This window comes from Nomascus leucogenys, chromosome 18, assembly GCF_006542625.1.
Source record: "Nomascus leucogenys isolate Asia chromosome 18, Asia_NLE_v1, whole genome shotgun sequence".
NCBI lineage: Eukaryota > Metazoa > Chordata > Mammalia > Primates > Hylobatidae > Nomascus > Nomascus leucogenys.
In genome coordinates this window covers 20,295,435-20,322,199 of record NC_044398.1, presented here as the reverse complement: position 1 = coordinate 20,322,199, position 26,765 = coordinate 20,295,435, and the positions used below count along the sequence as shown (strand labels likewise).

General features: G+C 47.1%; 1 protein-coding gene across 2 annotated transcripts in view; it reads left to right on the top strand.

The window, feature by feature from the left end:
* Nucleotides 1-26,765, top strand: part of NPFFR1 (neuropeptide FF receptor 1) — a 37,117-nt gene extending 10,352 nt beyond the window's left edge. Inside the window, exons 1-4 of one of the 2 annotated variants that reach the window (XM_004091134.3) lie at nt 6,839-6,876; nt 7,609-7,925; nt 13,396-13,495; nt 18,271-19,141. In XM_004091134.3, coding sequence (XP_004091182.1) covers nt 6,839-6,876; nt 7,609-7,925; nt 13,396-13,495; nt 18,271-19,141 — 1,326 coding nt within the window. Of the gene's footprint in view, nt 1-6,838; nt 6,877-7,608; nt 7,926-13,395; nt 13,496-18,270 lie in introns of those variants that run through there. The other variant, XM_003271199.4, reaches the window with a different exon arrangement.

Below are 26,765 nucleotides of genomic sequence, written 5' to 3'. Positions count from 1 at the left end.
TACTACTTCCTCTGACCCTGGGATTCTGAACCTGGACTCCGCAGACTCCCAGGAGGTCCATGGATGACTAACTTGAATCCCCTTGTATTCACCAAGACACTAGGGTTACAAGCAACAGAAACGAGTGCTGGCCGACCTAACTAACATTGGGAATCCATTGGAAGGGTGTGGGGAGATCATCCAAGGGAAGGAAAAGCTGTATTATGAAGACTCAGAGGCAAATCCAAAGCAGAAGAGGTCTGATTGGCATCCTCTGGCCAGGGGTTGGTGCAGACTCCTGATGGACGGTCCCTCAAAAGCTCCATGTGAGGAGGAGGCTGACTCCCCAGAGGAAAAATCAGTACTCGAGAAAGAAGGGGTCATGGATGCAGGGTGAGCCCAAATCCTGATGCCCAACACTCCTTTGAAATTGTGTGTCAAAATCCAGGGCTCTTTTTGGGAGAGGATCCAATGCTTTTGGAGATCGTAAATTCCTCCAGACAGGAACCATTGATTGGCATAACAAAAGGAAGCTCTAGGAAAGCATCTGTGAAGGAATCAAAATGCATCAGAGTCTTAAAGAATTTGGTGACCCCCAAAATGTTAAGCCACATTAAACTTGACTGTGAGTGGCGGGAGGGCAGGGACTGTATGGTTCAGTGGTTCTCAAATCCGGCCACACATGGAAATCACCAGGGGAGTTTTTTGAAAAATACCAGTGCCTGAACAACCCCATCCCCCGCCCATCATCCATACCTCCCTACCACCCTGTAGAGATTCTGATCCAGTTGGAAGGGGCAGGATCTGTATTGTTAAAAGCCAGGTGATTTTGATATGAGTCAGGGCCAAGAACCAGTGACATCATCAGTATTTTATCACATGTATCAGAGTTTCCTTCTGATTAGAAAGGTTAAATGCAAGCTAGAAAAACCGAAAATAAAAATCACTTGAGGAAACACCACCCCTTGTGGACAAATATTGTTATTTTTTCTGTTCATCTACAGTTCACATAAACGTACACTTTTTATACAGAGTACAGACTTATAATGCATGTACATACTATTTTGTAACCATTACCATGTCCCATGGTCAATACTTTCCCTCTCATCCTGAGACCTCACTCTGTTCCTTAGGGTAAACCGTGAGAAGTGGAATGGCTGGATCCGGGGGCGGGTCCCTCACTAGGGCGCTGGACAGATGTGCCTCGACTGCGAAGAGCTGATTTGTTGTCCCCTCACCCTGCACCCCTCCCTACAGGGCACATCCATGCTCTCTGGCCCTTACTGAATACTTCAATCATTGCCGATCTGTTTGACGAAAAGGTTAACTGAACAATCCAAGCAAAAATCTGTTTGATGAAAAGGTTAACCCAACAATCAAAGTAAAATTGCATTGCTTAGATTACAAATGAACTTGAACTTTTTGTTTCATGTAGTTAACAGCCATCAGTCCTGTTGATGCTGCATGTACTCGGCAGCCCTGTGTTGTGTTCTTCAGTGGGTCCAGCGCCTCTCCATCCAGGCCTGGGTTCACTGGCAGCCTCTCAGGAAGAGGTGGAGCACCCGTGTGTTCCCAGGATCAACAAGCAAATGGTAACAAGGATGAAGCCATCAGTGGGAGGCCTGTGAACTCAGGGAAACACCCAGACTGATTCTGGGTTAAGCTCATTCATTTAGGGATTGTTTTCTTTCTATTATTTTTCTTTCTTTGTTTCTTTCTCTTTCTTTCTTTCTTTCTTTCTTTTTTTCTTTCTTCTTTCTTTTTCTTTCCTTCCTTCCTTCCCTCCTTCCTTGTTCCTTCCTTCCTTCCCTCCTTTCCTTCCTTCCTTCCTTCCTTTCTCTCTCCCTCCCTCCTTCCCTCCCTCCCTCCCTGTCTCTCTCTCTTCTCTTTCTTTCTTTCTTTCTCTTTTTTGAGGCAGAGTCTCGTTCTGTCGCCCAGGCTGGAGTGCAGTGGCACGATCTCAGCTCATTGCAACCTCCACCTCCTGGGTTCAGGCGACTCTCCTGCCTCAGTCTCCTGAGTAGCTGGGACTACAGGTGCCCACCACCATGCCTGGCTAATTTTTGTATTTTTAGTAGAGATGGGGTTTCACCATGTTGATCAGGCTGGTCTTGAGCTCCTGACCTTAGGTGATCCGCTTGCCTTGGCCTCCCAATGTGCTGGGATTACAGGTGTGAGCCACCGCGCCCAGCCAGGGATTTTTTTCTTATTCGCACTTCTTTCAGTTTGCATTATAAAAAATTATGCTCACATCCATTGTGTGGCTTAGAACTATCAGCTCGGCTGCTGCTGCCTCACACCGAGGGCCATGTGTATGATGTGCTCTCAGTTTTCACACGTCGTCTCATCGAATCCTCAGCACAGCCCTTCTTCGGTAGGTGTTCATTTATCTCCATTTTACCAATGAGGAGTCCGGCTTCCAGGGAGATGACATGACCTACCCTAGGTCACACCCAGAAAATGTCTGTTTTTCTGTTTTATTTTCAATTTTTTTTATTTTTTATTTGAGAAAGAGTCTTGATCTGTCAGCCAGGCTAGAGTGCAGTGGTGTAATCATAGCTCACTGCAGCCTTGACTTCTCAGGCTCAAGCGATCCTCCCACCTCAACCTCCAGAGTAGCTGGGACTACAGGCATGCACCACCACATCTGGCTAATTTTTAAATTTTTTGTAGAAACAGGGTTTCACTCTGTTGCTCAGGCTGGTCTCAAACCCCTGAGCTCAAGTGATCTTCCCACCTTGGCCTCCCAAAGTACTGTGATTACAGGGGTGAGCCATGGTGTCTGTCCTGTGTTTCTATTTTAAATATGAGAATGCTGAGTTCACATAGAGGTAAGGAGGCAGGAAGAAGGGCTGGGACTTCCCAGACTGTGTGTATCCACTCCAGGTGTCTTTGGTTCAAGGCTTTTAATTCTGTGGTTCTCAAATCACAGTGTGCATTGGAATCATCTGAAGGATGATTTAAAATGTAAAACAGAGATAGCTGGGCTCCAGTCCCAAGGGTTTCTGGTTCCCAAGGCCAGGGTTGTGGCCCAAGAATTTCTGTTTCTAATGAGTTCCAGGTGATGCTGACACTACTGGTCGGGACCCCACTTTGAGAACCACACACCCTGATCTCTCTTGGGTACCCCGGGGACAACCATTATTACACCCTGAGATGGGGAAGCTCCTCCAGTTGAGGAATGGCTTCACTGGGTTCGAGGATGAAAATTTCACAGGCTGTAATTACAAGGGCACCTGGCAGATCCCAAGAAGGACAAGTCCAAGGTGTCAATGAGGTCTCTGGCCGCTAGCATGCAGCCCAGATGGGGTGGGAGGCCTGCCTGCCTCCAGACCAGGGGAATTGCCAGGAATGGGAAGGAGTTTTTCCTCCTCCAGAAAGGATTCATGTGCAGTGCTGGAATCTGGGCCCTGTCTAGAAATGATGCCCAGGCTCGGCTGAGGCTCTAGCAATGAGCAGGGTCACTCCCAGATACTTCTCAAGACAGACTTCAGAAGATGAGCTTACTTGAGGGCCAAGTGAAGGGTAGTGGGGGAAATGGACTAGAGTCTAGCCTGAAAGGTTCTGACAGTTTCCTCTGCCCATCCACACCCACAGATCCCCCCAGTCATGGGAGATGATTCAGAGCTAATTTTGAGGCTCCGCAGGGGTAAGCAAGTCTCCCAACAGGTTCTGGGATGAGTGATGCCTCTTATGGGGGTTCTTTCTGGAGGGGCCTGGAGAAGGCCTTCCAACATCAGCACTGCCTGCCTGCAGCAGGACCCTGTCACCTGATATCAGGATCCACCTTCCTTTCTTTTTTCCCTTCCTACAGATATTTATTTATTCCACAACTATTAGCTCTTTATTGAATCATTTACTTTGGGCAGGCACTGACAAGACACTGAGGACATTGCCACCAACAAGACAGGGAAGATCCTTGCTTTGCAGGTGCTGTCAAGCATGGGGAAAAAGACAATCAACCTAGAAACACACGAACTATTGACAGATTGATGAACATAAACCAGATGCTATGGGAAGACAACATTTATGCTGAGAGCTAAAGGAAGGGACAAGCAAAGGCCCTGGGGTTGGAAGAAACAGGAGTGCGTGAGGAGCTAAGCAGATGGCAAAGTGACCAGAGAATAATGGGCAAAGGGGAGAGTGGCACTGGGTGAGGTCAGAGAGATGTTAACAGGGATCAGACCATGAAGTGTTTTGGAGGCCTTGGTAAGGGGCCTGGATTGTATTTAAAATGCAGTGAGGGTTGGGAGGCCGAGGCAGGTGGATCACCTGTGGTCAGGAGTTTGAGACTAGCCTGGCCAACATGGTGAAACACTGTCTCTACTAAAAATACAAAATTAGCTGGGTGTGGTGGCATGCACCTGTAATCGCAGCTACTCTGGAGGCTAAGGCAGGAGAATCACTTGAACCTGGGAGGCAGAGGTTGCAGTGAGCCAAGATCGAAGCCATTGCACTCCACTCTGGGCAACAGAGCAAGACTCCATCTCAAAAAAAAAAAATGCAGTGAGGAGTCTAGGCAATAATCCTTAGTGTCTGCTGAAAATATTATGTTAAAAGCTGATGGCACAGTGGCTTATATCTGTAATCTCACCACTTTGGGAGGCCAAGACAGGAGGATTGCTTGAACTTAAGAGTTCAACACCAGCCTGGGCAACATAGTGAGACCTCATCTCTACAAAATAACCTTAAATTTACCCAGCTTGGTGGTGCACAGCTGTAGTCCCAGCTACTCAGGAGGCTGAGGCAGGAGGATTTCTTGAGCCCAGGAGGCAGAGGTGCATCACCTGAGCCCCCTGATTGAGCCTAGCACCACAAAGAGAAAGGCCACTGGACAAAATCTGATCAAGACTCTAGATCTGACTACCAAGTACAGGTAATACAGGGGACAGAGAGCAGAACATGTAAAATGACATCATGAGGGAGCAATCAGAAAAATCCAGCCTGCAGAAGTGCTACAGACCAACCACTCAGTCCATATGACAAACATACTGCAGAAGGGAAAAGAGACAGAATGGGGACCTGTGAACTAAAAGAGACTTCAGCATCACGTCAACCAAATGCAATATGGTGATGGTGGTAGACTTTATCATAATGGACCTTAATGGATCACACTTGCATGTCCACACCTCTTCTGCAATGCTATATTGCTTTTCTTCCTATCAAGAGGTGAAATTATTTATCCACTGACTTGAACCTGGGCATCCCTTGTGACTTACTTTGGCCAATAAAATGTGACAGATGTGATGTGAAAATTCCAGAGTCTCAGACTTAAGCAACTTGTAGCTTCTTTTCTTGCTCTCTTGGAATCCTGAGACCACTGTTCTCTGAAGAAGCCCACACTAGCTTCCTGGAGGATGAGGCTACATGGAGAACTGAGACATCCCAGCCAATGGCCAGCACTAGTCACCAGCCATGTGAGGGACACCTTGGACCTCCCAGCCCCAGCTGAGCCAGCGGATAACTATAGCAGCTGCATGAGAGTTCCAAGAGAGACCAGGGGAACTACGCAGATTGCCAAGCCACAGTGCTGTACCATTAAATTTTGGGGTGGTTCACAACATTATAATAGGTAATAGAAACAGAAATCTTGCTTGGATCCACACTCAAACAAACCAACTATTTAAAAAATTATGAAACAATCAGGAAATTTTGCTGGATGCTGGCTATTTAATGATATAATGACATAATTGTTAATTTTGTTAGGTTTGATAATGATGGAAATCACATTTTTTCATGTTGTTTTTTTGAGTTCTTATTTTTAAAGGTACAAACTGAAACATTTATGGATGAAAGGAAGTAATGTCTGGTATTTGCTTCAAAACAATCCAAAGAGAAGTGGGGATATGGATGAAACAACTCCAGGCCTCGAGTTGATAACTGTTGAAAGCAGATGATGTATACATAGGGGTTCTTTATATGATTCCCTCTAATAACAGCTCATTGAACTTTATACTCTTGTATATGTTTATTACAATATTCTCTCTTCTACATGTTTGACATTTACCATATTAAAATAAAGATGTTTGAGTACAGTTGGAAGTCCTTGGAAGGCCTAAACCTGGGGGTATCATCTCTCTTCGGGCACAGGAAGTTTGCAGCTTGTCCACCTCCCGCCGCAGTCCCTCTGCCCCATCCCAACACTCACCGCAGTGCCCCCTGCTGGTCCCTGCAGCCCTGATGATGCCAGCTCACTGTCCCTGCTCCTCTGAGGGTCTCTAGCCTCCAGGCCCCCGCCTCCATTGAGCCTCCAGGCCAGTGGCTGAGTTCTGGGTGTGACAGAAAGATTCCACAGGGACTCTTCATCCCCTGGAACAGGCCTCAGGAGGAGAGTTTATGACACAACATCATGAGTCACCCCAACTAATGACTTCCCAGAAGAGCTATGGTTGGACACTGAGCCTTCCCTTCGAAGCAAGCCTGGGGAAACACACACCAAAGCCTGGTCCTAATTCACAGACACACAGAGCAGGGCCAGCTGTGCTGCAGCATCATTGTGGGACCTTGAGCAAGTCATGGAACCTCTCTGACCTCCATTTCAAATGAAGCTAACACCTTAGGGTAATTCAATGAGGGTTTAAAAAAATACAAAAGAAAACAAATGAGGCTAATACGTAATGACTTACATCATGGGATGGCTCAGAGAGCTAAATAAAATAATAGATGTGGAAGTGCTTTGTTAAATGCTATGCAGGCAGAACAGCTGATCACGGGATGGGAGGAGGCAAAGGTTGAGCAGGAGCCTCTGCTTTGGATGTTCTGCTGAATGTGATGTGCCTCTGCTCCTTAGCCCTTGTTCACAGTCCCCTTTCATTCTCCCTTTCTCTACTGCCTTCTTGCCTTTCTCAACTAAAGTTCCATGGAGGAGATGAAGGGGAATGACATCAAAGAGTTAGAGGATATAATAATTGGGTCCCAGCAGAAAACAAATGGTGCACTCAGAAAGGGTTTAACTGAATAGAGTTTAATGGAAGAAGGGAGGGGTTAGAGAACCAGCCAGAAACAGTGAAGCACCCAGGGACTCACAACCACAGGAAGCTGTTACCATTTGTAGGCCTGTGAGTACAAGGAGAGGGAAGAGTGTTACTGTAGTCAGGCGAGGGCTAGAGCCATGAAAGGGGACTCACCCAATAGGAGCAGGCTGTGGCCACAGGGAAAAACAGCTGCTGGAAGAATTGGGCCAGGCAGGAAGGGAATCAGAAGACAAATACCCTGACCTCTCTCTCTGCTTCTGCCCTCCCATCTCCTTCAGTGCCTGGCATTGGCTGAACCCAGCTAGAAATCAGAAGACAAGGGAACCAGGGCAATGCAGAACTTAGAGGTTAGCCTCTGGGGCACACAGCAGGGCCAAGAAAGTTGGAACCTAAATGGGGTGGGGGAGTTAATAAAGAATAACCAACATTGGAGAATGAATTATGGGCAAGACAGGGCATGAAGTACAAGACCAGGGTTTGAGTGGTTGTAGGCTGAAAGTCTTGGATCAGTGCATCGAGTTGCAACTGGAGCTGGGGACATGCTTGGGGGACCAGGGCATGGTTAAGGTTTGGCACACGGAGGGTCTCATTCGTGGTGAGAAATCGGTAATCTCTTCTTTGCCTAAGGTCCTGACCCATATATTCCTTTGGTCCTAGGGGAGCCCTCCCAGCCTCCCAACAGCAGTTGGCCCCTAAGTCAGAATGGGACTAACACTGGGGCCACCCCGGCTGCAAACCTCACCTTCTCCTCCTACTATCAGCACACCTCCCCTGTGGCGGCCATGTTCATTGTGGCCTATGTGCTCATCTTCCTGCTCTGCATGGTGGGCAACACCCTGGTCTGTTTCATCGTGCTCAAGAACCGGCACATGCGTACCGTCACCAACATGTTCATCCTCAACCTGGCCGTCAGTGACCTGCTGGTGGGCATCTTCTGCATGCCCACCACCCTTGTGGACAACCTCATCACTGGTGAGTGCGGGCAGTTGGCAGCAGGAGTGTCCCCTACCCCCACTTCAGCTTCTCATATAAGGCCGGAAATCAAAGCTTGGAAGCCCTGGGAGGGCAGGAGCAGAGAGAGAGGTCAGGGTATTTGTCTTCTGATTCCCTTCCTGCCTGGCCCAATTCTTCCAGCAGCTGTTTTTCCCTATGGCCACAGCCTGCTCCTATTGGGTGAGTCCCCATTCATGGCTCTAGCCCTCGCCAGATATCATTGCTGGGCTGGCCTCTTGGCCATGCCATGGTCTCGAACTCTCAAGACAGTCTTGGGGCTGAAGAGTTAGACTAGAAATAAGAGATTTAATGAATTCCCTGTTTTCTTTGTGTCCGGCATGGTGTTACTTTTCATGCATTATCTTAATTCATCCTCACAACAATCCAGTGAAGTAGAGTTTACAGTCCTCCCCATTTTATGGAAGAGGAAACATGCTCAGAGTGGTTAAGAAACTGGTCTGTAGTTACACAGCTAATAGGTGTTAGGTCAACATTCTCACACCCATACTTCTAATTATTGTATTATACCATTCAGTCCCACTCTCTCACGGAGCTCCCATGGGCAGAATTAGAGCCAGTGGGGAGAAGTGGAAGGGAGGCAGTTTTCCTCTGAATCGGGAATGAAAACTCCACTCATCTGAGCTGGAAATTGAGCAGGGCACAGAAGAGAGTCCTGCCTGTAAGTAACGAGCTCTCTGTCCCTTGGAGTGTCTAAGCAGGGACTGGCCAGCCACTCAGTGGACCACTTGACCTCTAAATTCCTGCCTGTGCATCCTGCAAATGTCAGAACAGTGCCATGTACTCTCTACTCTCTCATGCGACTGGCCTTTCTTGTTTTAGAATCAAGTTTCCACCAACCTGAGACTCCAGGTGAGGGACTGGTTTTCAGAGATGTGGAGACCCCTAGAGGTCTGAGCCTGCAGATTCTGAGCTCAGAGCTCCCAGCAGCTCACTGGTCCTCAGGATCCAGAGCCTGGACAGCCCCATTCAGAGTGACTTCACTGACTCGGGGCAGAGGGAGCAACAGCCCACGTTTCTGTAGGTTCTAGGACCCAGGATGTGGAGCCAGTGCAGAGTCAGCTCCCCTCCACAGTACCGGCTCTGTCTGGTGGGACCGTTACCCACTGCCGAGTCTCAGCTTCCTTTGTCGATGCTGAACATAAACTGCATTCCTCTCCTTTCTAACACATAGACACACACACATGTGTCCTCAGGCACACATGTGCAGAGATGCACACATGCATACACATAAATGCATGCATACCAGTCAACAGTGATATAATGAGGTCACTAGCTGGTTAAGGTGGCGTCTGTCAGTCTTTTTCATACACTTATATTTAAAATATTGTTTGAATACATAAAACATTCAGATGGTTCAATAGTCAAAAGCCACCAAAGTTCTCCAGTGAAAAATCTCCCTTCCGCCCCTGTCCTCTGGCCTCCCAGCTCCTCTCCCTCCTGGGAGGCAACCAGTGTTGCCAGTTTCTTGTGTCTCTTTCAAACAATATTAAGGACATGCTAAGGTTCCAGTCAGTCCCATACTTTTACTTCCCACCACACCCCACTTAAAAATATACCATGTATGCTGTAAAAAAGATTCATTAAAATAAACTTACATGTTGTTATCCCATATTAATAAATAAAAGAGTTTCTCACTATTTTCACCAACTGCTTAGAATTCCATTGTATGGATGTACTACAATTTATTTTGACTTGTATTTATGTTGCTTCTAATAGAATCTGCAATTAAATAAAACTTCACACAGCTTCACTATTTTTTCTTTTTCTTTTTTTTTTTGGAGTCTCACTCTGTCACCCAGGCTGGAATGCAGTGGTGTGATCTCGGCTCACTGCAACCTCCGCCTTCCAGGTTGAAGTGATACTCCTGCCTCAGCCTCCCGAGTGGCTAGGATTACAGGCTCCTGCCACCACACCCAGCTAATTTTTGTATTTTTAGTAGAGACGGGGTTTCACCATGTTGGCCAGTCTGGTTTTGAACTCCTGACCTCAAGTGACGTGCCTGTCTCGGCCTCCCAAAGTGCTGGGATTACAGGCATGAACCACCGCGCCGGCCTCTTTTTTTTTTGAGACAGTCTCACTCTGTCATCCAGGCTGGAATGCAGTGGCACGATCATGGCTTACTGCAGTCTCAACCTCCCTGGGCCCAGGTCCTGGGACTACAGGCATGTGCTACCACGACCGGCTAATTTTTCTATTTTTTGTAGAGATGGGGTTTTGTCATGTTACCCAGGCTTGTCTCAAACTCCTGGGTTCAAGCCATCTGCCCGCCTCAGCCTCCCAAAGTGCTGGGGTTACAGGAGTGAGGCACCATGCCCAGCTTTTTCTTCCTTTCTTTCTTTTTGTTTTGTTTTGTGTTGTTGTTGTTTTTTTTTTTTTTTAACTCACATTCAGAAGGTTGAGTCATTCGTTGAGTTCACAGTTCATGGCACTACGTGATTTCACTCTGTTGCAAAGCTCTTCTTTTGTTTATTTGTTTCCTTCTATATGCCTATTCCACTCTGCATCTCTTCTCTGATCCATAGGCAGCCATTCTGTTATATTTCTGTCTTTTGTATGCATTCTTAGAAAATGTGCTGTGAATGGCCGGGCGTGGTGGCTCACACCTGTAATCCCAGCACTTTGGGAGGCCGAGGTGGGCGGATCACAAGGTCAGGAGATCGAGACCATCCTGGCTAAAACAGTGAAACCCCGTCTCTACTAAAAAATACAAAAAATTAGCTGGGCGTGGTGGTGGGTGCCTGTAGTCCCAGCTACTCGGGAGGCTGAGGCAGGAGAATGGCGTGAACCCAGGAGGTGGAGCTTGCAGTGAGTGAGATCGCACAACTGCACTCCAGCCTGGGCAAGAAAAGAAAATATGCTGTGAATGTATGCATGTTTTACATTTAAATATTTTTGTTAAGATATAATTTAACATACATGAAAATCTGCCTTTTTAAGTATATAGTTCCACAAGGGTTTTTGTTGTTGTTGTTGTTGTTGTTGCTTTTTAAAAAGACACAGTCTTGCTCTGTCACCAAGGCTGGAGTGCAGTGGTGAGATCATAGCTCACTGTGACCTCAAACTCCTGGCTTCAAGAGATCTTCCCACCTCAGCCTCCCTAGTAGCTGGGACTACAGAAATGCGCCACCATGTGTGGCTAATTTTATTTTTAATTTTTGTTTTTGTAGAGTCAGAGTCTCACTATATTACCCAGGCTGGTCTTGAATTCCTGGGCTCAAGCGATCCTCCTGCTTCTTCCTCCCAAAGTGCTGGGATTACTACGCCTGGCTGAGAATAGTATTTAGAAGCCAAGAACTGGGTTCTAGGTGTGCTCATGGGTATTGGGGTGTCATTGCTTCTAGGTGCTCTCAAGGGACAGTGCTAGGAAATATATGTATACTAACAGAAATATTTAACACACATATCTTTATTTCTATATCTGTCCATCTGTATGTGTATTAACATGAGTTCAGACTGATACCTCTGATTCTAACCCACTGTCACAGATTCATTTTAACTTGACTCTCTTCCTTATTGGTAACTTAATTTTCAGACAATGAGAAATCTAGCTGCATTTATCTATAACATATTTACTTATTTGTTCAATCTTAGTATGCACATAAGGTAGTTTCATTATTGCTAACATACTTCTGTGATTTGGGTTTGCCTGATATTTTCCCATAATTAGATCCAGTTTATTCAGTTTTGTCAAGAATATACAAATTTAGTAATGACAGTACAGAATTTGTATAGAGTTCTTTTTGCTGTTATAGTATACAGTCAAAATGCTGTTTTGCAAAGTTACTCCAGTAAGTGTGTTTCTTCTTCACTCCTTCAATGTAAATATTATTCAATTTAAATAAAATATTATTCATTTGTAATACAATTAGACTTATTTGTTAATGTTTGTATTTCACGTTGGGTCCCCCCTCCCCAACCACATCCTGATAGATGTTAATTATTTATCTTTGAGTAAGTGATACATTGCCATGATTCTAAAAAGTCAGAACCATACAAAGATATACTCAGAGAGGCATCACTCTCATTATCTCACCTATCCCATTCATACACAGCAATGGCCACCAGCGTGAAAACGGAAGCTTATTTCTACCCAGTTCTTATCTTCTCTCTGTATAGATAGCTAATCTCATTATTCTGATTTATCTTTTCTGTATTTCTTTGGTACAATAAGAAAATAAGCATATATTTTCTTAATCTCTTTTTTCTTACATGAAGGGTAATATACTACAGGCAGTCTTTATACTTTGCTTTTTGCAAACCACATGCCTGTGGTTCCAGCTACTCAGGAGGCTGAGGCAGGAGAATCATTCGAGCCAGGAAGTTGAGGCTGCAGTGAGCCATGATCACACCATTGTACTCCAGCCTGGGTGACAGAGCGAGACCCTACCTCAAACAAAACAAAACAAAACAATTGATGTCTGGGTCCTATCACTAGAGATTCTGATTGTAACTGGCCTGGCATGGGTCTGAGCACTTGTTCTTTGCAAAGCTCTCCAGATGATTCTCGTGAGCAGCCAGTGTTGAGAACCACTGGCCTAGAACCTGAGACAGGGCTGTGGGAGCAGAGAGCCAGGCAGGGCTGGACGTTCTAAAGCTCATGGAAAGAACTCATTGGTCAACATAAAGAAAATCTCACTAATACTGTTGACCCTTGAACAACATGGGTTTGAACTGCATGGGTCCATTTATATGAAGGTTTTTTCAACTAAATGCAGATTAAAAATGTAGCAAAACCCATGTATATTAGGCCATTCTCGTGCTGCTATAAGGACATACTTGAGACTGGGTAATTTATAGAGGACAGAGGTTTGACTCACTGTTCTGCAGGGATGGGAAGGCCACAATCATGGTGGAAGGGGAAGCACGTCCTTCTTCACAAGTCAGCAGGAGAGAGAAGAATGAGAACAGAGGGAAGGGAGAAGCCCCATATAAAACCATCAGATCTCATGATGAGAACTTACTCACCATCACAAGAATAGCATGGAGGAAACCACCCCCATGATTCAGTTACCTCCTATGGGTCCTTCCCATGACTCGTGGGGATTAGGGGAGCTACAATTCAAGATGAGATTCGGGTGGGGATACAGCCAAACCATATCACCATGTTATACAGAGGGCTGCCTTTTTCTATACAAAGGTTCTGCAAGGCTGACTGCAGGACTTGATTATGTGCGGATTTTGGAATACTTGGGGGTACTAGAACAAATGCACTGTATAAATGAGGGGATGACAGTAGTGAGAACTGTCCATGGTTTTATGGGCTGGTTGGTTCCTCATTTCTGAAAGTGTGCAAGCAGAGACCAGATAACCCCTAGCAGGACATGGAGGAAAGATCCAAGCTCAGAGGGGACCTGGCTTAGAGGGCTTGGGGTCTCTGGCTCTTGATGTGTGGGCATCTCTCACTCTGTGGGGGCCTCTGTCATTGCAGGGTGGCCCTTCGACAATGCCACGTGCAAGATGAGCGGCTTGGTGCAGGGCATGTCTGTGTCAGCTTCTGTTTTCACGCTGGTGGCCATTGCTGTGGAAAGGTGAGAGGTTTCCTGACTGGATTATCCCTGGGCCAACTAGGGCTTGGCATTAAGAGGAGCCACTGCCTCTAACGCTGGGTTGGCTGGAAGGCTGGGGCTGCACCGTGGTAAGTGGGGCTAAATCCTGAGCCGCAAGGTGAAGGGCTGTGGGCCCAGCTGCCCTCTCCCTAAACTTGGGGAACCTGATGGGGAAACTACCACTCCCTTCTGGAAGGCCTGAAAGCAGCCTTAGTTGGCTTTTGTTGGGATTCCTGGGGCCTGTGAGGAGCTCAAGAGCAGTCCTCATTTCCTGAGCGGCAGGAATCCTGCCACCTCTAAGTCTGAGCCAGGTGAGCCACAGCTAAGGGGGCAAGCTTATGGGTAGGTCTTTGTATGGCTGGGGAGGAAGGGTTTCTCCCTGCTCCTTCTGCTGTCCCCAGTGGCTCCTTGCTGGTTCCTGGAAGCCCAGGCTGTACTCAATCCCCATGTTCACCCCTTCTGGTCTCTCAGCCTCATATTCCGTCAGATTCCCTGGTAAGTATAAGTCTATCATGTGGCCAAAGGTATAGAGCAGAGCCAGGGACAAGGAGGTTTTGCACTCAATAAAGCCCTGAACGCAGGAGGCCTCCATATTGCACTACATGAGTGCTCCTCCCACACAGCATTGTTAGCAGTGGAAGGGCACCTTCTGGGTGCTTCACCCCAGGGAAAGGTGGGCAGGCAGATCAGCTGGAGGTGTGCTCACTCCTGCCTTGGTGTATCATGTTGGGTGGGTCACCTAACTACTCTGAGCCCTTGTAGTCTCATCTGTAAAATGGTAGCTACCCTGCAGGATGGTTGGGAGGCTTCAGTGAGCTCCTGCTTGTAAAAGCTTATGCACAGTTCCTGGCATAGAGTCCAAATATCAGTTGCTAATAGTATTTTGTTTCTTCTGCACACACCATCCCCTCCTCCTTGTTCTCTCCCCAGCATGGGCATATCTTAGCCCTGCCCTTTGTGGAATCTAGTGTTCACATCCTCTCTCCACCTCAAGCCCAGTTTTTTGTAACTCGGTGAAGTAATGAAGTAATGAAGTGGGTTCTACTCTCCACAAGGCCACTCACTAGCTGGGTGATCAGAAGTCCCTTCCCTTCATCGACCTTTGTTTTTTTATCATTGTTGAATGAAATGAGAGTGTACAACTTCTCCCAGTGATGTTTGCAGTACTCTTCAAGTCCCACCTCATCCAGGAAGCCTGCCCAGATTACCCCAAGATTCTCCTCCACCCATTTACTGCTATTGCACTCATAGCCAGTACTACAGGCTTTAAGAATTATTTATTCTCTGGAGATTTCTTTTCTTTTTTTTTGAGGGGGGAGACAGAGTCTTGCTCTGTCACCCAGGCTGGAGGGCCATGGCGATCTTGGCTGACTGCAACCTCTGCCTCCCGGGTTCAAGCCATTCTCGTGCCTCAGTCCCCGGAGTAGCTGGGATTACAGGTGCACACCACCATGCATGGCTAATTTTTGTCTTTTTAGTAGAGAAGGGTTTCACCATGTTGGCCAGGCTGGTCTCTAACTTCTGGCCTCAAGTGATCCACCCTCCTCAGCCTCCCAAAGTGCTGACATAAGCCACTATTCTCTGGAGCTTTCTTCAGTGTGTGAAGTATGAAGCTAATAGGTAAAAGTCATATAGGTTGAGATAAGAAGGCCTGAGTCAGGCTGTGGGAGAGGTAAAAGGTCAGGCTATCAGGCCAAAAACTGGGCTGGCAGGAGGGCCGGACACAGTGTAGTGAAGTGGAAAGGACACTTGACGGAGAGTCAGCTCTAGACCTATGTTCCAGTGCAGGTTCTAACTCCAAACAGCCACGTGACCGTAAGACCCCCCATGGGCAAGATTTCCCCTCCATTAAACAAGTAAGATTGACTGGACGTTCTTCAGGTTTCTATTTTCTGGCATCAGTAGATGACAGAAGCCATTCTGGGGAGCAGGAGCCCCTCCTTTTTCCTCACTATTAAGCATTTGAAATGTCTCAAGAAGTGTGGTGAGTGTCATCTCACTTAATCTTCATAACTACCCCACAAAGTAGGTCATACTATTGGCTTCATTTTACAGATGAGGAAACTAAGGCTCAGAAAGTATTTTGAGTAACTTCCCCTCTGGTCATTCATGCATTTGTCTAATCACACCCTAGGAATACTGAGATGAGAAGTCATGGCATCTGCCCTCAAAGAGCTTGCAGTTGAGCAATCATCTTTGAACTACGCTGCAGGGGGACGTTTTTACTTCCACCTACAGCAGCTGTTTTCAACTCTGGTTGCACAGTAGACTTCTCCAGGAGCATTTTTTTTTTTTTTTTTTTTTTTTTTTTGAGACAAGGTCTTACTCTATTGCCTTGGCTGGAGTGCAGTAGTCTGATCATGGCTCACTGCAGTCTCAACCTCAACCTCCTATGAAGGGGTGGCCTGCCCCTCCACACCTGTGGGTATTTCTAGTCGGGTGGGATGAGAGACTGAGAAAGAGAAGTAAGACACAGAGACAAAGTATAGAGAAACAACAGTGGGCCCAGGTGACCGGCACTCTGCATACCAAGGACCTGCACCAGCACCGGTCTCTGAGTTCCCTCAGTTTTTATTGATTATTATTTTCATTATTTCAGCAGAAGGGAATGTAGTAGGAGGGCAGGGTGATAATAAGGAGAAGGTCAGCAACGAACGTGAGCAACAGAATCTATGTCATAATTAAGTTCAAGGGAAGGTACTATGACTGGACGTGCACGTAAGCCAGATTTATGTTTCTCTCCACCCGAACATCTCAGTGGAGTAAAGAATAACAAGGCAACATTGCTGCAAACATGTCTCGCCTCCCACCATAGGGCGGTTTTTCTCTCATTGCAGAATTGAACAAATGTACAATCGAGTTTTATACCAAGACATTCAGTTCCCAGGGACAGGCAGTAGACAGTGGCCTTCCTCTATCTCAACTGCAATAGGCTTTCCTCTTTTACTAATCCACCTCAGCACAGACCCTTTATGGGTGTTGGGCTGGGGGACGGTCAGGTCTTTCTCATCCCACGAGGCCATATTTCAGACTATCACATGGGGAGAAACCTTGGACAATACCCTGCTTTCAAGGGCAGAGGTCCCTGCGGCTTTCCACAGTGCATTGTGCCCCTGGTTTATTGAGACTAGAGAATGGCAATGACTTTTACCAAGTATACTGTTTGTAAACATTTTGTTAACAAGGCACGTCCTGCACAGCCCTAGATCCCTTAAACCTTGATTTCATACAACACATGTTTTTGTGAGCTGCAGGTTGGGTCAAAGTGGCTGGGGCAAAGCTACAAATTAACAACATCTCAGCAAAGCAATTGTTTAAAGTACAGGTCTCTTTCAAAATGGAGTCTCTTATGTCTTCCCTTTCTACATAGACACAGTAACAGTCTGATCTCTCTTTCTTTTCTCTACACTCCTGGACTCAAGTGATTATCCTGCCTCAGCCTCCTGTGTAGCTGGAAGAATAGGCAAGCATCCCCTCCCCTGGTTAATTTTTTTGGTAGAGATGGGGTTTCACCATGTTTCCCAGGCTGGTCTCCAACTCCTGGGTTCAAGCGATCCTCCTGCCTTGGCCTCCCAAAGTGCTGGGACTATAAGTATGAACCATGGCACCTGACCCCAGGAGCTTTAAAAACAAAAACAACAAATAACAAACAATGCTAAAACCACTTTCTGGACTAATTAGGTTGGAATCCTTGGCCTGAATAAATAGGCACACATTTTGTCTTTGTTGTTGAAATGCTTCAGGAGAGTCTCATGTACATGGAGGGTTTACAGCTACTGATTTGTATGGCATATGAAGCAAGACAAATCTGGGTTCAAGGCTGGTCCTTGCAACTTGCTATGTGACCTTGAGCCAATTGCTTAACACTTGAGTCCCAGTTTCCTTGTCTGTAAACCAAGAGTGTAGTAACTATCTTAAAGGCCTCACCTTTAAAAAATAATAAAAGGTGTAATAACAGATGCTGAGTTGTCCTTACGAGGAAATAAATGGTGCAGACTTGTCTTTGCATTGTGGAGATACTGATACTATGGCCAAGATGACATAGGGACAGCCTGACATGTAGGCTCTACATCTGACCTCCTGAGGTTTTCTGGAGAATCCATAAGGAGAAACTGTGTTATTTGACACACCTAATCGTCCTTCTCAAGGACAGACTGCGTACTCTGATCGCTCTGCTAGCTGCCAGCTATCAGTTTACCCCCAAATGTACACAAATGGCCCCGTGAGGAGGCTCACACCTGTAATTCCAGAACTTCGGGAGGCCGAGGCCGGAGGATAGCTTGAGCCCAAGACTTTGAGACTAGCCTGGGCAACACAGTGAGACCTCATCTCTACAAAAATTAAAAGAGATTAGCCGGCGTGGCAGCGCATTCCTGTGGTTCCAGCTACCCAGGAGGCTGAGGTGGGAGGATCACTTGAGCCAAGGAGGTGGAGGCTGCAGGGAGCCGTAATCGCGCCACTGCACTCCAGCCTGGGCGACAGAAGGAGACCCTGTCTCAGGAAAAAAAAAAAGGAGAAAAGTGCAAAAGTGCACACAGGATTCATTGTTCCCACACGATCTGCGGTTTCCTCCTCCCTTCTCATAAATCCTGTAGCTGCCTTTGTTCTTTGACTACTCAGCCAATTCAGGTCTGAGCTGTTCTTCGACACCGCCCTAGATGCGATGATGAAGGTCAGGTGCCCGCATCCCACCCGCCGTCCCCTCGCAGGGGCCCTAGGACCCACTCAGATCCCGCCTCTCTCTCTCCCCGCTGCAGGTTCCGCTGCATCGTGCACCCTTTCCGCGAGAAGCTGACCCTGCGGAAGGCGCTCGTCACCATCGCCGTCATCTGGGCCCTGGCGCTGCTCATCATGTGTCCGTCGGCCGTCACGCTGACCGTCACCCGTGAGGAGCACCACTTCATGGTGGATGCCCGCAACCGCTCCTACCCGCTCTACTCGTGCTGGGAGGCCTGGCCCGAGAAAGGCATGCGCAGGGTCTACACCACTGTGCTCTTCTCGCACATCTACCTGGCGCCGCTGGCGCTCATCGTGGTCATGTACGCCCGCATCGCGCGCAAGCTCTGCCAGGCCCGGGGCCCGGCCCGCGGGGGCGAGGAGGCGGCGGACGGGCGCGCAGCGCGGCGCAGGGCGCGCGTGGTGCACATGCTGGTCATAGTGGCGCTGTTCTTCACGCTGTCCTGGCTGCCGCTCTGGGCGCTGCTGCTGCTCATCGACTACGGGCAGCTCAGCCCGCCGCAGCTGCACCTGGTCACCGTCTACGCCTTCCCCTTCGCGCACTGGCTGGCCTTCTTCAACAGCAGCGCCAACCCCATCATCTACGGCTACTTCAACGAGAACTTCCGCCGCGGCTTCCAGGCCGCCTTCCGCGCCCGCCTCTGCCCGCGCCCGTGGGGCAGCCACAAGGAGGCCTACTCCGAGCGGCCCGGCGGGCTTCTGCACAGGCGGGTCTTCGTGGCGGTGAGGCCCAGCGACTCCGGGCTGCCCTCTGAGTCGGGCCCTAGCGGTGGGGCCCCCAGGCCCGGCCGCCTCCCGCTGCGGAATGGGCGGGTGGCCCACCACGGCTTGCCCAGGGAAGGGCCTGGCTGCTCCCACCTGCCCCTCACCATTCCAGCCTGGGATATCTGAGATGGTTCAGGGAGGGCGGGACGCTGCCTGAGGGCCCCGACTGGACACGAGATACATGCGGGCGACAGCGGCCTGGTGTGGTTAGGTGAGGATGCATGGTCCCTCCCTCTCCAGAGCCAGGCAGTGGTGGGCAGCCGCTGGTGATGTCTTCTCTGCTGCCTTCACCCTCAGTAGAGGCAAATGCGGGGGACGGGAAGGAACCAACTTGCCCTGTGTGGTGGGCTTGACAAACGTCATCTTACTGAATTGTCACAATGCTTTGGAGATAGGTTTTCTTCTCTTCCTTCTACAGATGCAAAAACTGAGGCCTGGAGAGGAGACGTGACTCGCTCAAGTTTCTCAGGTGGAAATGGCATGCGAAGCTATCTGACTCCAATACCTGTGTGGTTTTTATCATCTCCAGCTGGCTCCAAGAGGGCCCGGTAAGGTAGAACACTGTGAACTGAGTAAGTCCTAATTAGGCAGCTAGGAAGAAGCGAAAAGCAAAGCCGGCTTGTCACTTGATGCTTTGTGTCCATGTGAGGGAGTCCCTCATGTTCCGTTACTGAAGCCACTCCCCTTGATCCTTTTCTAGAAGAACATGGTGTGCCCCCGCTGCCGGCTCTAATGTGTTGGTTTGTCTTGTTTGTTCGGAGAAGTTCCAAGAAGCCATTGTCCTCAGAGGATGGCAGCTTCAGAACGAGCCTTGGGGAGGCTGCCGCAGTTGCAGGGCACTCTAGGTCTTGCCCTCTGGGTCTGAGCTTAGAGAACGGAGGAGGGACTCCCAGACCCAGGCAAGAACTTACAATGCCACAGACATTGTAATGCTGCAGGGCCACAGGAGGTGTCCTTTTACGTACTCATAGACAACGAGGAAGGGGAAGCACAGTATGCATTTTCCACATTGGGAAACACATCTGCTCACTGGGGCTGCAGGTACAAAGCCTTGCCCAAGGTCTCTCTCCTCCCTGCTTCCTGGGAGGGAGAAGTTGGTCAACGGAAGCTGCAGCCGGAGTACCATTTGGAGACTCCTGAAGGACACACACTAAACTCTTCCCCAGCACAAATGACTTGTGTACCCTAAAGAGGTACCAGGAGGGCCCTGTTTACTCTGGCTTTCCCCCAGCACCCCTGCGTCAACTTGAAGAAATGTGGCTTCTTTCCAGGAGACGGGAGCACATGGGATTGCCTTGGAGGGTCCTTTCACACGCCGCTTCATCTTGCAGTTAACTGGACATTTCCCCCCACCTCTATAGAAAACATGGTGTTGCTAGAAATTTAGTAAACAAAAGAAACATTTCCAGGGGTCGGGGCTCTGAGGCTCTGTTCCCTTAACTGACACACAACCACTGTTTACTGTTTGCTCCACTCTAAGTTCCAGGTTTAGGGGCAGAAGAAAATTCCTAAGCAGTTGTACAATACATTCTCCAAGCATGTCCCCAGACACCGTCTCATTTAATCCATAGTAATGAGGTTGAAGGAGATTGAATGTTATTGTCATTTCACAAAGTGACCGAAGCTCAAAGGGGCCAAGTTTCCAGGCCACAGAGGGGCAGGATTTAGATTATAATTTGTCTTCTGATTGTTCTTCCCATCCAGCATGCGGCCTTTCAAGGAAGGTGGGCATGACGGGAGAGCTGGTAATTTCCCCAAAGGTTTTTTGCCTAACAGTGAACCAGAATGCCTACTCCTGGTGCCCAAACTCTTGGTCTGGGGAAGAAATCTATTGTGTTTACTCTCTTAATGTCCAGCCTGAGTCGTTCTTGCCCTGGTGCTGAGCAGGTTGCCAAGAGCCATCATGACCTTGTCCTGGTTCTGGGGGTGATGGATAAGGGTCTCAGAGAGAGTATGCCATCCTGCCCCTCAGTGGTATTAGCTGGTGCCATGCATGTCTGGTACTGTATCAGTGTCATGTGTCACATGGGCCAGAGAGTTCCCGGCTGGTTCTGGGCTATTTATTGTGAAGAAGTCTGACTCCAGGCTCTAAAAGTAAGCCAGAGAAAAGGCCGTTTCAAACCCCAAATGCCTATCCCTATGGCTGGGTGGGAACTGTCTGAAGACACCACCTGGTGTCTCCTCTGGGGTGTGTTTCTCCTTTAGCATAGCCTCCCCAAGTACCAAATCAGCACTTGGGGCTGGGGGCGGGTATGGACACCAAAGTACTCACTCAAGCCAACCTTTCCATCACAGCTCCTTTGTCTTCCCCCAAATGATGTCATGCTTTGAAAGGTTATAACTGCCCAAGAAACTCCTTCAACTCTCGTTGAAGGTCACAATTAACATATTTTGCTGTTATTTTTGTTTCTTCTAAAAAATCAATCAGAGGCTATACCTGCCCATTCGGATCTGAGTGATAACAGGCATGACTTAATGCTTTAATGAAGCAGTGAGACGTTATGGGTATGTGGGGAGTTTGTTTCTTTGTGGATGTGGTAAAATATAAATAATATAGAATTTACCATTTTGGCCATTTTTAAGTGTACAGGACTTCACATTGTTGTATAACCATTACCACTATCTGTTTTCAGAATTTTTTATTATCCCAAACTGCAACTCTGTATCTATAAACAATATCACCACATCCCTTCTCCTCCTAGCCCCTGGTAACTACTATTCTACTTTCCGTCCGTGAATTTGGCCACTCTAGGTACTTCTATACAAGATGAATCATACAATACTATCCTTTTTGACTGGCTTCTTTCACTTAGCATAATGGCTTCAAGGTTCATCCATGTTGTGGCATGTGTCAGAATTTCTTTCATTTTAAAAGCTGAATAATATCCCATTGTCTAGATAGTCCTCATTTTGTTCATTCATCCATCAGTGGACACTTAGGTTGTTTCTATCTTTTGGCTACTGTGAATAATGTATGGAGTTTTTAGATGCTAGAAGTAGTTCCTGACAATAGTGCCTGTGTCAATCCTGAGGACAGAGACCCCAGGTTGGGAACCAGGGTCTCTCCCAACTTACCATTTATGGGTGATAAAACAGAGGCTTCCAGGACAGCTGTGATGTGTCTCACTTCCCTGTGCCCACCCCAGCTGCTCTGGGCTTCTGCTGGGCTTTACTTCCTGACTAGAGTGGCTAGAAAATTGTATGTTTCCTCTACAAGATGTTTTTATGAAGCTATTTTATAATTATAGATTTATTATCCTCACTGGATTCCTATGTTCTGACACCTGGACCCTGATGGGGCCTTGTGCAGCCTAGGCACCCAAGGGCAAGCGGTGTGGATCATTCCTGATGCGCCATCCTCCACCTCCAGGTTGGCTGGGTTTCCTAAGGTGACTGCCCTTTCATAAGCAGAAAGTTCAGAGATGAATGGGATGTGTGATGGGGGAAAAGGGCCAGAGGCCTGTTGACACTGAGCATCCCCACCCAGAGGGCCTCCTGGAGGGACTCTGTGTCCTGTCCTGCCATGTGTGGCATGAGTGGTCACCCTCATTGTGGCTCTCCACTGATGAATGGCCTCTTGACTTTACCAAGACCAGGCAGCACCCAACAGACCAATGTGAGCTGGAGGTGGATGCCCGGCCTGGACCCCACAAACCACAGTCTGCCCGGCCCTGTGCTGAGGAGTCTCTCATGGGGCCTGGAGGACGCATGAGCTGATTTGCATTGGAATGGAGGGCAAAGTTGGCAAAGGAAGATGAGAGCCCCCCTATCATTAGTCTACTGTGTATTCATCCAAAAAGCACGGTGAGAGCCAAGCCCAAGGCTGGATGGACAAAGCATTGCTATTAAGCTCTGTACCTTTTTGCACCCGTTTCCTCAGCTCACCCCTCAGAAGTGTCACTGATGAAAGATAGATGAGAAGGAGGCGGTCTAAATGGGCTTCATTACAACGAACAATGTTGAATGAACAATACATTCCTTGTTGAATAACCCAATTATTTATGATCATGGCATTTTATTGTTGTTTTTCTCTCTCTCTACAAAAGCCCTACATAATCATTGTGGAAATTTTACAAGATTTCAATAAGCAAAGATAAGAAAATGAAAAGCACCCAAAATCCTACCGCAAGAGATAAGTATAGCATCCTTTTCTGTGCATATATCTCTCAATATATTTAACATTCTTGGAACAGCTTTATTGAGGCAGAACTTGCATATGAAAAAATTCACCCATCTTAAGTGTACTGCTTGATGAGTTTTAACAATTGTATATAGTTATGTCCCTACCACACTGAAGATATTTTCATCATCCTAAAATGTTTCCTTGTGCTAATTTATAGTCACTCCTTTCCCATGCTCCTGATTCCAGAAAACGATGATCTGATTTCAGAATGTCATGTAGATGGAATCAGACAGTTTGCAGCCAAGTCTGGTTTCTTTCACTTAAAATGATGTTTGTAAGATTCATTCATGCTGTAGCATGTATCAGTAGTTTTTCCTTTTCATTGCTGAGTACTATTCCACTGTATGAATAGATCACATTTTGTTTATCCATTCATCAGTTGATAGACATTTGGTTGTCACCAAATGTTTTTGGCTATTATGAATAATGTTGCCATAAAAATTCATGTACAAGTCCTTATATGTATGTATATGTATGTTTTCCATTTTTCTTGGGTAGATACCTAGGATCGAGATTGGTAGGTTGCATGGTCTGTGTAAAATTTAACTGTATAAGAAACTGCCAAAGTGCTTTCCAAAGTTGCTGTACCATTTTGCACTCCCATCAGCAGTGTATGAATGTTCCAGTTGTTCTACATCCTGGCCAACACTTAGCAGTATTAGCCTTTTGAAAATTTCCAGGCCAGGTGTGGTGGCTCACACCTGTAATCCTAGCACTTTGGGAGGCAGAGGTGCATAGATCACCTGAGGTCAGGAGTTCAAGACCAGCCTGGCCAATATGGGGAAACCCCATCTCTACTAAAAACACAAAAATTAGCCAGGCGTGGTGGCGCACACCTGTAGTCCCAGCTACTTGGGAGTCTGAGACACGAGAATCACTTGAAACTAGGAGGCAGAGGATGCAGTGAGCCAAAATTGGGCCACTGCACTCTAGCCTGGGTGACAGAGCAAGACTCTGTCTCAAAAAAAGAAAAAGAAAAAAAAAAAGAAAGAAAAAAGAAAAGAAAATTTCCCTGATGACTAGTGATGCTGGGCATCTTTTTGTGTGCTACTGCATTCTTATATCTTTTATTGTAAAGTATCTTCAAATCTTTCTTTTAAAAACATGATTTTGGCTGGGTGCGGTGGCTCCCACCTGTAATCCCAGCACTTTGGGAGGCCAAGGTGGCCAGATCGCCTGAGGTCAGGAGTTCGAGACCAGCCTGGTCAACATGATGAAACCCCGTCTCTACCATAAACACAAAAATTAGCCAGGTGTGGTGGTGTGCGCCTGTAATCCCAGTTACTTGGGAGACTGAGGCAGGAGAATCACTTGAACCTGGGAGGCAGAGGTTGCAGTGAGCCAAGATGGCGCCACTGCACTCCAGCCTAGGTGACAGAGTGAGATTCCATCTCAAATAATAATAATAATAATAAGATTTTATTGTAGAGACTTTAGCACAAAAATTTGCCCTAAATCTAAGGGATTTTTTCTGTGAATATATATATATATATTTTTTTGAGATAGAGTCTTGCTTTTGTTGCCCAGGCTGGAGTGCAATGGCGTGATTTTGGCTCACTGCAACCTTTGCCTCCTGGGTTCAAGCGATTCTCCTGCCTCAGCCTCCCAAGTAGCTGGGATTACAGGCACCTGCCACCACACCCAGCTAATTTTTGTATTTTTAATAGAGATGGGATTTTACCATGTTGGCCAGGCTGGTCTCGAACTCCTGACCTCAGGTGATCCGCCTGCCTCGGCCTCCCAAAGTGCTGGGATTACAGGCATGAGCCACCATGCTCTACCAATGATTTTTAAATCCATTAAGAATGGGTCTAAAGCAAGGTAAGAGGATATAATGTGATAGAAGTAGGAGGGCTATTTGAATAGATGGTTAGGAATGGCCTCTGCGAGGAGGTGATGTTTGAGTACAGATATGAAGTGAGAGAGGGAGCCATGTGACTAGCTGGGGAAAAAACAAACCCAGGCAGAGAGAGCATCATGTACGCAGCTTCTGAGGGAGGAGTGGGATAACTGAAAAAGGAATTAGTAGATATCAAAATGCTATTGAATTTCAATAATTAAATTTCTGGTTAACTGAAAACATGTATTCAGTGTCTATTAAAAGCCAGGCATAGGCCAGGCATGGGGGCTCATGCCTGTAATCCCAGCACTTTGGGAGGCTGAGGTGGGTCGATCACTTGAGGTCAGGAGTTCGAGACCAGTCTGGCCAACATGGTGAAACCCCATCTCTATTAAAAATACAAAAATTAGCCAAGCAGGGTGGCAGGCACCTGTATTCCCAGCTACTTGGAAGGCTGAGGCAGGGGAATCACTTGAACCTGGGAGGCAGAGGTTGCAGTAAACCAAGACAGTGCCACTGTACTCCATCCTGGGCAACAGAGTGAAACTCCATCTCAAAAAAAAAAAAAAAAAAAAGCCAGGCATAGTACTACGTACTTTGTGTCTGTTATTTGTTTCTCACCGTGGACCATAAGCTCCACGAGGACAGGAACTATGTCTATTTCACTTACCTTTGTGGATTCAGGTAGGATATTGCCTGGTGCATAGGAGGCACTCAATAAATGTCTGTTGAATGAATGAAGTAATTAACTAAGCAGGTATTTATTATTATTCCCATACAATAGATTGGAAAAGCAAGGCTCAGAGAAGTAAAGTAACTTACTGGAGGTTATATAACCAGGAGGTCCTGAAGGTGAGACTCAAACCTTAGTCTATCTGACCACAAAGCCCAGGTTTTTGCCATTCCCCAAGCTGCTGTGGTCTCTCCTTCCTACATCTGGGAAACTGAGGTTCAGAGTAAAAGAAAGAGGCTTGATGGAGGTCTCCCATAATCCTAAAAATGAAACCAGCCAGCCACAGGCTCCAGGCTGCTGTTTTGGCCATGAGACACATTTGCATCACTTTCAATGGCTTCCAAAGATTTGGGATAGAAGGAATACCAGTAGTTTAGGTAAAAGGTTTAATTTTAGTTTGACTCAATACCACATCAAGCCCTCAAAGCAGCCACGGGCTCCCCTGCCCTGTGGTCACTGAAGGGGCAAAAGCTGCTGAACTGGCTGTAGCGTCCTGCCTTGAGTTGTTTGTGTTCTCCTGCTAGCTGCAATGCCCAGGTCTTTGAATCCTGTCACCAACAAATGATGCTGTTGTCATGTGCAAGCAACCAAATTAATGTGGGTGGAAAAACCCAAGCTTAGTGATTTGGGCAAATTAGTTTATCTGTCACATAGCCAGTGGTGGTGTTAAATCACTCTCTGTTTGAGGAGTAATCACTCTCCCCCATCACCACCCTGTCTTTCTTTCGGTGTGGAAGTTAGAACAACCAAGTCAATCTGTTTCAGTGACTGAGTGATCTACATTTCTGTGTTTTGACTGCCCCCCAGGAGGAGTATGTTGTGTAGTGCATTTTGTTTGTCCATAGTGCTGTCTCGTGGTCCTCCGAAGCCACCTCTAATGATCATAATTGCCTCTTTTATTCTTCTCTAGTCCGTGTGTTTGCAAAATGATTCTGTTACCTATGCTATAAATTATGGAAAATAAACTCATTATGAAAGAGTTGTTTACATTTTA